We start from the raw sequence: 13,490 nt of genomic DNA, 5'->3' as shown, positions 1-13,490 counted from the left end.
CCAGGCCTTTAGGTGCCTCGAAAAACGACCCCCGACTGGCTCCGGAGCTACACAGTCGGGTACTCCTTCAGGAATGCTGGAAGGAGGAGGAGCCATGAAAGGACTCGCGGTCTCCAGTGTTGCGGGGGCCTCCGCCGCCTCTGGGACGGCGTCGCCCTGAAAAATTTCCCCCTCCTCTGCCTCTAGAAGGGGAATCGCTCTGCTGCGACGAGTAAGGCTTTTGAGACTTACGGAACCACATTTTCCCTCCTCTTCGACTCTTGGGATAAGGTCTGAAGGGAGTGGAAAACAGGGCCCCTACGGCAGTTAAAGTCTTTCCCTCCTGTTCGCAGCGAGTCAAAGTGTCCTTTACCTTGGGTCCAAACAGTGAGGACCCCTCAAAGGGGGCGTCGGCAAAGGAAGACTTAAAGGCCTCCGCAAAGTGACACAGGCGTAGCCAGGCTTGTCTCCGTAGAGCAACACCTGTTCCCGCCACTCTGCTTGCTCCTTCGGCTGCATAAGAAATGAGCCTCATGGATGAGTTGGATAACGAGGACAGGGTAGCCAAATGGGAGTTAACCGTTTGGGCCAACTGCTCAGGTAAGTTACCGGAGAGGGTATCCGAAAGCTCCTTGACCAGATCCCTCTGCAGTCTTGTGAAATGCGTCAAGTAGTTCAGAGACCTTAAAGTAAAGGTCGCTGAAGCAAGGGTGCGCTTCCCGTACCGATCCATGCTCCTAGACTCCTTATTAGGAGGATGGACGGACATTGAAGCCTCTGCCACATCTTGCTGGGTGGCAGATGCCACCACCAAGGCATCTACAGCCACACCTTTCGAAAGAAAGTCCTTATCAGGGGGAGCCGAAAGGAATTTATTGGGGCGAGCTGGCACCGGTTCAACAGAATCTGGGTGTTCCCACGCCCTTCGAGAGATCAAATCCAGAAGCTCATCAAAGGACGGAGACACCCAGGAGGCGGAGGGCTGAGCCCCGAAGGCCTTGAGGAAAACTGACTCCTCAGCAGAAGGGGGTTTGGACTGCCAGTCTCCTCTTTGTTTAAGGATCTCCAAGATGTCCGCAAAGGATACATCATCCAAGGACGACTTGGGGGACACCTCCGCATCATCGAGGTCGGTATCCGAGGTGAGAGACTCATCAGGGGAGTCGACGTGCTTCCTCTTGCACTTTTCTTCCTCGGAGGTTCGTCCGAAAGCATTTCGGAGGGACCTCCAGGAAGAAGGGAACCCCCAATGGGGGTAACCTCAGGCCCAAGGGCTCCGCTATCATGAGACAGGGGGATTGCAAAAGAGCCAGTCTCCGTGCCAAGGGAAGGTGGTGGTGAGATGGTAGAAGTGGCCAGAGAGGATATGGCCAAGGCACTCCTCATGGCCTTGAAGGCAGGACCCCCAGAGTCCTGGGATGGTTCAACCCCCAAGGCCACAACAGCAGTCGGAACTCCCGCAGCCGACGCACCGAGAGGGAGACTCGGAACCAAAAGGATCGGTCCCGAAGCGTCCCCCCCGGGGCCGACAGAGGAGGTCCGCGTACCGAACCCCGACCCGAAGGGCGGGGTTGGAGTTAGGGTCGGAACCGACCAGACAACCTCCACCGGCTCCACCAACACTGACTCCAACGGCGCCGAAGCTGTTGGAGGAGGAACCAAGATAGCAGGATGGAAAATCGGCTCCGCAGCCGACTGTGCTGGAGCCGATATCAATTTTGCAAAGACCGGAGACTGAAAAAGTCTTTGAAGCACCCTGTCTACATCCGAATCAGACATCCTCAAAGACCGAGAAGAGACTGACCGGGTCCGAGTCGACTTCTCCGCCGGCTCCGAAAGTCTGGGGGACCGGCTCCGTATGGGTTCGAGAAGTATCGGCGCCGAGGGAGATTCCACTACCACTGCAATTTCCCTCGGAGCCGATGGGGACTTCGGCACCAAAGGGGAAGAGTCTGAGCGGGCAACCCTCATCGGCTCCGAAGGCAGTGGAGCCGATGGAGATGACTCGCCTCTCGATGCCCGAGCTCTCGACTCCGAAGCCAGAGGAGTTGAGGCTGGAGACATCGAGGCAGACCGTTCCGCCCTCGGCTCCGAAGTCCATGGAGCCGACGGAGAAGCCTGCCATGACTTTTTAGCTGTCGGATCCGACGGGCTGGTCGGAGCCGAACATTTTTTCTTCCTCGAAGGGGAAGAAGAAGAAGATAGGGCTTCCTCAAAGGAAGGGTAATAAGCCCTTTCAAAATCAACTTATTTTTCCTCTCTTGGAGTACGCGAGAGGAAAGAGCGTGGCAAACGCTACAGGATTCCTGGAGGTGCTTCGGGCCTAGACAATAGACACAAAGAATGGTCGTCCGTAATGGACATTTTATAATTACATTTGGAACATTTTTTAAAACCTGATGGTCTATGTTCCTTCGACATGGTTATTTATTTCTAACACACTAAACTACACAAATAACAGCCTAGACTCTAACTGAAACGCCTAGGATAGGAGAAGGCCCCTCTAATTTAAACGGGAACACTTACCACAAAATACAATTTTACCACAAAAAACTTTCAAAACTCAGTCACACAACAACAAGTAGCTGTTAAAACAGCTTTTGGGTAAGTTTTAGTACAAAACTAGATAGAAAAAATTTTACTAAGAGGCACTTAGCTCAGCCAAGTCCGAGACCACGTCTATGCTTCAGAAGCGGCAAACGAGATCTGGGGAAGCAGTAGTGGTGCATCCTGGGATACGAGGTAACTCAGCCAATAAGAGACTGCGTTCTATTGTATAGCGACCGAGTCGGAGCCGAGGATCGGCTCCGAACCCATCTGTAGAGAATGTAGGCGAGATAGGATCACATTACATCTATAATTCTTACACTTCTATACCTCAGATTAAGTTAAGAGGGCAAAGAAGGGATGTAAGCAGAGCAATAACCATGTCAAATTGTAATATTTAACTAAAGAATAAATGGAATACACAAAGTCAATATCATATTTACCACACTGGCAATGGACAACATCACAAGCACAGTTTATGATGGTCAAGTATGTTCAGGTTAACAATGGAAAAGAACTAAGATGGTCTGAAATTACAGACAACCAATGTCAGCAATGATACAGGAGAATCAATGCCCCACAAGTATAAACTGCTACCTATAAAGCTTTTATTCTTTATTTACTTTAATTTATTCTTTTGTATATATATGTGATTCACAAAATCTTGTCAAGTCCTACTAGTGCTGCCTGTTGTAAAAATCTCAAAGTATAATTAAGTTCTATAGTTTACTGAAACTATTCAGAAGTCAGCCTTTATGTAAAAGTATGATCTAAGCCATAGTCAATGTGATTAATGGAAGTACTCAGACACTTTATGTTTGGGATCAGAGGCGCTCATAAACTGAAATTAGGCAGCAGTGTTTTACAATGGGATGAGAACAAAGGCTTATAAGCCGTTAGCAGTTTCAGCTGACTCAGGTACTTCTGATGTAGGACTACTATGTATGACTCGCATGCAGTGGGACATCAGTCTGATCAAGCTGACAACATTCTGCAACCTAGCGGACAGGACAGTTACAAGTTCTGTAATTTATTCTATTCAGGAGCAAGTGTAAAACTCTTCTTCACAACATTTCTGTACATTTGTTATTTAAAATGAACATTAACTGACTGTGACAGTGTTTGAACAGTAAGTTTTTGTACTTTTCTATCGGGAGAAAGGCATTGCTCCCAAAAGGGCATTACCCTGTGCTTTCCCCACTTGATATAAACAACTCCAAGGTCTCTGCAGCTTCACAGAAAGGGAGATTGCAACCACCTTCAACAAAATGCAATTTACACCATCTGTTTTGCATAGATGGTCACTACAAACAGTGTCTAGTCCCTTCTTGAACTAAAGTCGATTTGCTTACATTTGTTGATTGGCAATGCCCAAGGGAGATAACTACAGAGATGCAGATGATATTGATCAAAATAAACACATGTGTAAAATAATCCTACAATAATTGAGATTATAGTGCAAAACTGTAGCTAGTTAAGCACTGCAACATTACACAAATGAACTCATTGGTAACAATAGCCTGCAAAGTAAGGAGAATGAAGGAAGGTAGAAGTAAGTTGAAGTGGTGGTTATAGGACTACAGATGCAGTTAATCATAGCCGGCCTTAGGCATAGGCCAACTAGGCAGCTGCCTAGGGTGCCGCTCTAGCAGGGGCGTTTTTCCAGTATTTATTTGGGGTAAGTAGACTGGGTGATGTGGTGGGGGGCATCGTGGAGCCCTTTTGCCTTGGGCACCAGTTGATATAAGGCCACTCCTGCAGTTAATATTATAGAAAAATGAGGCAGCACAAAATATTTAATAACAATCAGGTAAAGTTAGTTGAATAATGCAGATAAGGAAGATTAGGAGATAAACCCACTTAACAGGCTTAGGTGATACCACAATTGCATAACCATTTAGTGCAAAGCTTGGAAGTTGTCAGAGATTAAATGTACACATCCTGTTTTTTCCCTCCTGCTGTGAGCTTATTCTAGAGCTTTTCCTTTTTGCTGTGGATATTTTTTTTTTTTGCCAAATTAGTACATGCTAAAGTAACGGATAGGAAGAAATGTAGAAAAAATACAGAAAAGCCAATACTTACTGCTTTTACATCCATTTTTGTAACTCCAGCATTGACGTTGTGTCTTTTCAAATCAGATTTAATTAATGCTGCAAGAAAACCACATTTCATGTTAGATGTGTTGTGTTATTCTGACTTCACATCTTTCTCTTACTGAATTTTCCACACATTTATTGCAAGTGAACAAGCTGCATTCCAGTACTTACTGAATTTTCCACACATTTATTGCAAGTGAATAAGCTGCATTCCAGTAGTTTATGTAAACCAGTTTTACATTTGTTTACCAGATTAATACTGTGAATCTTGGAAAAGGATACCAACTGCCAATAAATTATATGGAATAACTAAATGCATGATCCTGATATGCATTCTCCTGCTCGTCCAACACAAGCTAGTCCACATAACTTATTTTACACTTCTCACAGAAAATCTGCTTTAACTAGTTAACCATTTTTGCTAAAATATAACCACATCATACTGAACAAGCTGTCAATGAATTCAGCACACATTGTTTTTTTACAGGCGTGTGATTTACTAAGACATATATGATTATATAATGAATAGTCAAACAGATTCATGATCAACACACAGAAAATCAACCATTCATTCCACAGACAACAACACAGAGACACACACTACATTGAACAAGGAAATACATTTCCTTATCCAATGCACTACTCATAATCCTAACACACACTGAGCTCAAATTTGTCTGAATATGGTGGTGCTGCGGTAGCGTTGTCGCCTCACAGTAAAACGTTGTCCTGTTCGATTCTCAGCTAGAGCGTCTTCTGTGTGGAGACATGTGTGAATGGGCGTACCTTCGTTGAAGGTTGTGCGTCACAGCTGGCAACTCGGCACGTAAAAATCTGCTGCCAATCATTAGCAGACCGGAGTTCCGCTGTGGCGACCCCTAATCAGGAAAAGCCGAATGACACAACAAGTGAAAGTGTTATGAAAAAGGATTTTTTAAGGTAAGCCACATGTTAAGGTTAATGGCAGTGGCAGGGTTAGGGTTATCAAGCATTACTAAAGTAGAGCAGTGGGGCTTCCCCCATTGGTCCACCTTAGTAATGTGTGTTAACCCTAACCCTGCCCCTAACCCTACCATGCAGTTTACCTTAAAAAAGCCCTTCTCATATTGCTACCACTACAAAAGACAGCTCGAACACACACACACACACACACACACACACACACACACACACACACACACACACACACACACTAAATCTACTCCTTACCTCACCCATATCCTAACCCTAAAACAATCACACACTAAATACATCCCCTTACCCTAATCCTAAAACGGACAATCACACAAAAACTAGGAACAAAAGAAAATCCGAAAAAAGGAACATCCGGGCGCTTATAAACACTTTATTCACAATAACAGCAATACCTCCAAAAACTAAGCACTTTCACCATACCATGGCTTCCTCAGAGTTAATGAATGACTACAAAATATATATACTGACATCATTTCCTATCAAATAATTATTCAATTACACAATAAATTAAACAATTAATAATTCATGGGAAGCACTCTCATAACAGTAAATTAATAAAACTTACTAATTAAAAAAAAAACATCACAGGTAACAAACAAATAAATATATTGCACTAACCAATATTTGATAAACAATATATACGTGTGTATATAATGTTGTTAGGTAAATAACATTGATAATAAATAATCATGTTATTACAATCATAGAAACCCATCTCACTTTGTGAAACAATACAATAGTGCACTAAATATTTATTTCAGCATACTAATAAACTATTATAATAACAATAATAATAAATAATAAATGTTATCCGCGGTGATGGTGCTGCGGTAGTGTTGTCGCCTCTAAGTAAGACGCTGTCCGGTTCGATTCTCAGCTAGAGCGTCTTCTGCGTGGAGACATGCGTGAATGGGCATACCTTCGTTGAAGGTTGTGTGTCAGGGCTGGCAACTCGGCACGTAAAAATCAACTGCCAATCATTAGCGGACTGGAGTTCCACTGTGGCGACCCCTAACCGGGAAAAGCCGAAAGACACATACATACAATAACTGTAATGAATGTTGTATAAAATTCAATCCTGCTAACACATGAAACGTCATAACCCCATTTGATTATTATAAATTTATTAAATTAAATAACTTTTTGTTTCAGGAAGGGGTGCATAGATATACTGTCATTAAGTCCTGGAATGTTAGTGGCGTTAAGCCTAATCTGCCACATAGCTTCTAAACACTCTACCCTCAGTTTCATGTCACCACCTCTCTCCCTTAAAATAACTCTATCAATCACAAAAAATGTAAACCTTTTAAAATTAGGACAAACAAGACTGTGTGTGTATAAAACATTTGTTTTTTCTTTGTTCTTAATGGCTCTATTGTGTTTGGCAATTCTCTCCTTGAGTTTCCCCATGGTCTTTCCTATATAGAAACCTGGGCAGGTGCTGCAAGTGGCCACATACACCACCATAATAGTGTTACAACACCTGCCCAGACATGGAATTGATTTGTTAAAGCCACTAACCACCACATAAGGCCCTTCATTAATATACCTACAGAATCTGCATGATCCACATTTATACATTCTAGAATGAGTATATTTCAGAGGTGATTGTTCAAGAATATTTTTGATATTTTTTACCCCTACTAAACACAATTTTTGGAGATGCACCTAGTTTTACTTTAATATTGTTACCAAAACTAGAGTCCCAAATCCTTTTAACAGTCTCCACTATATATGGAGTTTGATAGTTAAACTTTAAAATCATTGAGTCACCTTGGAATGTGTTTGTACTATCCTTACTTTTAACCAAATTTCCCCATAAAATTGGGGGAAACTGAGTATCTCTTTTCAAAAATATTTCTTTCCGTACTTTTAACAATAACTTTAAGGGGTAACCTCTAACTAAAAACATCCCTATCAAAGTATATATTTCTTTCACAAAAGTATCGTGGTCACTCACTAGACGAGATAGTCTGACCATCTGTCCTTTAACTATACTTTTGTGCTGTGAAAAATTATGACCACTCTGAAAATGCAACAATGAATTATTGTAGGTTTTCTTTCTAAAAAATATTACTTTGCAACACTTTTTGTGTTTTGACCAGGTGTATATCTAAAAAGTCAATTTCATCAAAATTTCATGTTTATCTGAAACCTGGTTAAAGCCTAACACTACAGACAATGAAGTGTTACCACCTAGGTACAACATACACAGGCTGGATCGTGCTTCTGGGAAGGGGGGTGGGGTAGCTGTACTCTATAAATCTGAGTTGAATGCCACCATAGATGTAATACAACCACCTCAGACTAATAACTCAGAGATTCTTGCCACCAAATTGCAACTTAATACAAATAAATGCATTAATATCATCTGTATGTACATTCCCCAGGTAACAATATATTTACACTTGAAGATATCCTGCACTGGCTATCATGTCACTACCCCCAAGAAACCCTACTTGGAGACTTCAACATAGACTGGGGCACCTGTTCCTCAGAATCCCCAACCATCCATATTAACCTGCATGCATTTACACAAATCATATCCACCCCTACCAGGATAGGTAAACCCAACCAAAAAGAAAGCATACTTGACTGGGTACTCATAGTCACCCCCAACTGTACACCTCTGGTACCCTCCCTGATGGCCTAAGCACTCACCTTCTCACATATGTAATTAAGCACAAAGCCATTAATTCCCAACAACTCTTACTCAGAAAGGTTAGAAACAATAAAAACGTTGACCCTGCCAAATTCCAACAAGAACTAAACTCATGTAATTGGTCTATTCTAAAACACCTCCCCTTAGAGGAAGCAGTAGCATACTTTAACAACAAATTCCTTGAGATCCTTGATTTGCATGCACCTGTTCGTTCAAAGAGAACCAAGGCAAAAACTGCACCATGGCTTTCTATAGAGTCTAAACTCAAAATTACCCTTAGAAACAAAGCATGGGCTTTATGGCATTCTTCTAAAGACCCCCCAAATCACATTAAATACAGACAATCCAGGAACAAAACTAAAAAATCCATTTTACAAGACAAAAAAACAATACTACTGTAATTTACAGACAGTAAATCAAAATAACCCTCAGAAGTGTTGGGCAGGTTTAAATAATCTACTACATCCTGGACAAACTTCAACCCCAATCCCTGCTGCTACTATTGATAAAACCCCTAAAGATGTTGACAGTTTTAACAGATTCTTTACTGAGACAATTCAAGCCCTAGCTAGCCAACTACCTCCTAGCTCCCCTGGTCCTGAAAGTACCACCCCTAGAAACCTACTTGCGTTCAGCTTCCAACCAGTCGCCATTTCACTTATCCATACCTTGATCAAAAAAATTAAAACCCACTACACTTTCTGCTGATCAACTCCCTGCCGAGTACCTACAAAAATCAGCTGATGCTATTGCTTACCCCATCTCAATACTAATCAATCGAACCATAGTAGAAGCTAAAATTCCCACCATCTGGAAAATATCCTATGTAATCCCATTTCACAAAGGAGGCATCTCTACTGAATTCTCCAATTATAGGCCAATAGCTATACTCTCTCCACTTGCAAAGATTATAGAAAAATGTATTCATAGACAACACATGCACCACCTAATCCAGAATCACCTTATGGCAGACACTCAGCATGGCTTCCGTCCTCATCACATCACTACTTCAGCCCTCCTAGCCTTTACCAACACCATAAACCATAATTGCAATAATAATTATATATCCTCAGCCCTCTTCTTGGATCTTTCCAAGGCATTCGATATGGTTGATCACCAACTTTTAATCCACACGCTGCAAACATTCTGTCTAGATACTAGAGCCCTTCAATGGTTTCAATCCTACCTGAATGGTCAACAGCAGGATGTCCTCTGGCAGAACAAACTCTCTAATCTTCTACCTAACACCTTTGGAGTACCACAAGGCTCTATACTAGGGCCCTTGCTGTTCTCCATCTTCATTAACGACCTTTATACTGTCATCCCAAAAGTCAGCTGTATCCAATATGCTGATGACTCTAGTCTGATTTGCTCGGCCACATCTCCAATAGAGTTATAGTCAGCTACCCAGACCACCTTTAATACAATAGAAAACTGGCTTTCTGAATGTTGTGTGATCCTAAATCCCAACAAAAACTAAAATGCTGTTATTTTCACCAACACGTAAGTCTACCGCTTTCACCTTTACCATAAATTCAAATGATGGCACGATAATCTCCCCTGACCCCTCTACAAAACTATTAGGTGTCATCATAGGTAATAATCTAAAATTCGACCTACATGTTAACCAAACTATCAAAACCATCAATAACAAACTAGAGTCACTTTACAGAATAAAAGCCTTCCTAACCCCTCCAGCTAAAATTGCCATAGCTCGCTCTCACCTTCTTTCAACCCTTCTGTTTACATTCCCCTCTACTCTCGACTTTAAACAAGACTGTCCTTAACAAACTCTCAATTTGCTACAACCACATTGCCAGGTTTGCCACTGGGCTGCCTTTTAGGATACATCATTCCATCAATCTAAATCAGCTTGGGTGGACTGAACTACCCAGCCTAATCCAGTATAACCAACTGATTATGGCCTATAAAATCCTCTATAATCCGGACAATACTCCTGCACTTAAAAATATTATCACACTCAATAAAAATCCCAGACCGCTTCGATCATCTAACAAACTACTAATTCAGACTAGCAAAATTAATAACACAGCCGGTGACTCTCTCTTTGCAAACTCTGTAAGTAGACCCTGGAACTCTCTTCCAGCTGATATTACCTTACTTTCTACCTTAGGTCAGTTTAAAACACTCAAACAACATTTGGCACTTAACTGGCTATGTCAATGTATCAAGCCTGGCTAACTCTCTCTAGAATGTGTAAAAATCTGTTAACCATCTTACTGTGTAATTTAATTTAATCCTGATTTACGCTCGGGATTAACTCTAACCTGTGGAACTTGTTTAACTTGCTTACTTATGTAATCACTGTAAATAATTTGTTTGTAATTTGTAATGCTGTATCTGCTTACCCTTGGAGCTTTTCTCCCCAGGCCGCCGCTGAAAATGGACATGCATCCAGTCAGACTATCCCGGTCAACAAATGTAAAATAAAAATAAAAAATAAAAATCAGCATTCCATATGCTAGTGAATTTTAAAAAGTTTGTAATAAGAGTTAAAATAGGTAACAAAATCTGCAGCTTCACCTTCACTACCCTTCCATAACACTAAAAGATCGTCCAAGAACCGACTATAACAAAGAATCTTGTCCATGAACCTTGAATTAAATATAAAAGAATCTTTCCAATGTAACAGAACAAGGTTTGCAAACCCTGGGGCACATTTTGCCCCCACAGCCACCCGATATCTGGTGGAAAATTTCCCCCTCAAAACTCAAGTAGTTATTGTTCAAAATTAATTCCATGAATGTAGCCAGAAGGTTAATCTTTTCTCCATCAAGTTTTTTACTTTTGAGGAGACTTTCACGAAAATAGTCTATCCCTTCTACATGTGGGATCACTGAAAACAGATTAATTACATCAACAGTGAGAAAAGAAACATCACTTAATTCTTTGATGCCACTCAACCTGTTTAAACAATGCCAGGAGTCCTTCAATATATGGTCAACCCCCACCACTACTTGTTGTATACCTCTATCTACAAAAGCCGCCAAAGGCTCCGTCTTCGAGCCCCTAGCAGCCACAATAGGTCTAAAAGGTGTCTCCCACATATTCTTGTGGACCTTAGGTATCCCAAACAAAACCTCTGAAATATACTCATTCTAGAGTGTATAAATGTGGCTCATGCAGATTCTGTAGGTATATTAATGAAGGGCCTTAATGTGGTGGTTAGTGGCTTTAACAAATCAATTCCATGTCCGGGCAGGTGTTGTTGTAACACTAGTATGGTTGTGGATGTGGCCACTTGCCCAGGTTTCTATATAGGAAAGACCATGAGGAAACTCAAGGAGATAATTGCAGAACACATTAGAGCCATTAAGAACAAATTAAAAACAAATGCTTTATACACACACAGTCTAGTTTGTCCTAATTTTAAAAGGTTTACATTTTTTGTGATTGATAGGGTTATTTTAAGGGAGAGAGGTGGTGACATGAAACTGAGGATAGAGTGTTTAGAAGCTATGTGGCAGATTAGGCTTAACGCCACTAACATTCCAGGCCTTAATGACAGTATATCTATGCACCCCTTCCTGAAACAAAAAGGTTATTTAATTTAATAAATTTATAATAATCAAATGGGGTTATGATGTTTCATGTGTTAGCAAGATTGAATTTTATACAACATTCATTACATTTATTATTTATTATTACTATAGTTTATTAGTATGATGAAATACATATTTAGTGCACTATTGTATTGTTTCACAAAGTGAGGTGGGTTCCTATGATTGTAATAACATGATTATTATCAATGTTATTATTTACATTAACAACATTATATACACACGTATATATTTTTTATCAAATACTGGTTAGTGCAATATATTTATTTATTTATTTATTCACTTATTTATTTGTTTGTTACCTGTAAAAAGAAGTTATGTCCTTACCATAACGTTCCATGTAGAGTGTTCATCTCGCCTTTGTTCTTACACACGGGTTCGGAGCCGATCCTCGGCTCCGAGTCGGCCGAATTGCAAAGCTCTGAATCTCAGAGAAGCTCGAGACCAGCCCATATCCCACAATCCTCCCTGCCATTACTCAGATCTAGTTTGCAAGCAAACCAGACAAAAGGATCCAACACCTGCGGTGCTAGAAGCATCCACTCTCTTCAGCCATTCAGAGACACTCTCTCTCCAAAGGAATAACTAATGGTCTAAGCATATATCCCATGACACATGGGACTATATACCCCGCAAAGGGTCAAGACATGTCGATCAGACTCTAATCCTACCAGTTCTTCCAAACACATGGGGGGGGGATGTAAGAACAAAGGCGAGATGAACACTCTACATGGAACGTTATGGTAAGGACATAACTTCTTTATGTAAGAGTGTTCAATCTCGCCGTTTGTTCTTACACACGGGTAGCGTCCCTAGCTCCGTGACCCCGAGTGACTCATGGAAGAACGTTCCTAAGCACAGTGGAACCAAATTATGTCCTATCCTTGGAGACCTTGTCCACTCTATAATGAGTGATGAAAGTATGTGGTTTAGACCACGTGGCTGCTGCACAAATAGTGTCCAAAGGCAAGCGAGCCGCATGAGCTAAGGAGGTGGAAACGGATCTGGTAGAATGGGCCTTAGGTTTGTTTGGTAAGGATTGGTTTGATTTAGCGTATACAAATGTTATACAGTCAGCAAGCCATTTAGATAGTGTATGTTTAGTATGCCCTTTTTATTGTCTGCAAAGGCGACGAAGAGTTGATCCATTTTTCTGAAAGCTTTGGTCCTGTCTAAATAAAATCTTAGCTGCCTGTGGACATCCAACTTGTGCAGCATATACTCCAGTTTGTTAGTATGGTTTTTGAAAAAGGTAGGGAGTTCTATAGATTGGTTAATATTCGTAACTGAACATACTTTTGGAAGGAAAGATGGATTTGTACGCAAAGAAACCCTGTCTGGGTGGAAAATTAGGTAAGATGGTTTGACTGATAATGCCTGCAGTTCTGAGACTCTACGAGCTGAGGTCACGGAGACGAGAAACAGTGTTTTCCACAACAAGAACTTTAGGAGGCATGACGAAGCAGGTTCAAAAGGTGGCAACATGAGTTGCGACAGTAGTAAATTTAGGCTCCATGGAAAGAAAGGTTTTCTGACAGGCGGTCTAAGATGGAACGTTCCTTTCAAAAAGGCTTTACAAAGCCTGTGAGACATAATGGAAGAACCTCCCTCACCAATATGGAAGTTTGATATGGCCGCCAACTGTACTCT

General features: G+C 41.4%; 1 protein-coding gene across 1 annotated transcript in view; it reads right to left on the bottom strand.

Moving 5' to 3' along the window:
- FLVCR1 (FLVCR heme transporter 1) overlaps positions 1-13,490 on the bottom strand; it is a 927,801-nt gene that overhangs the window by 116,365 nt on the left and 797,946 nt on the right. The window contains exon 9 of the mRNA XM_044055488.1: positions 4,609-4,676. Coding sequence (XP_043911423.1) covers positions 4,609-4,676 — 68 coding nt within the window. The remainder of the gene's footprint in view (positions 1-4,608; positions 4,677-13,490) is intronic.

Source organism: Protopterus annectens, chromosome 1.part2, assembly GCF_019279795.1.
Source record: "Protopterus annectens isolate FY-2018-M chromosome 1.part2, PAN1.0, whole genome shotgun sequence".
Lineage (NCBI taxonomy): Eukaryota > Metazoa > Chordata > Ceratodontiformes > Protopteridae > Protopterus > Protopterus annectens.
Note: the sequence above shows the minus strand (reverse complement) of the source record. Positions and strands in the feature narration are given on the sequence as shown.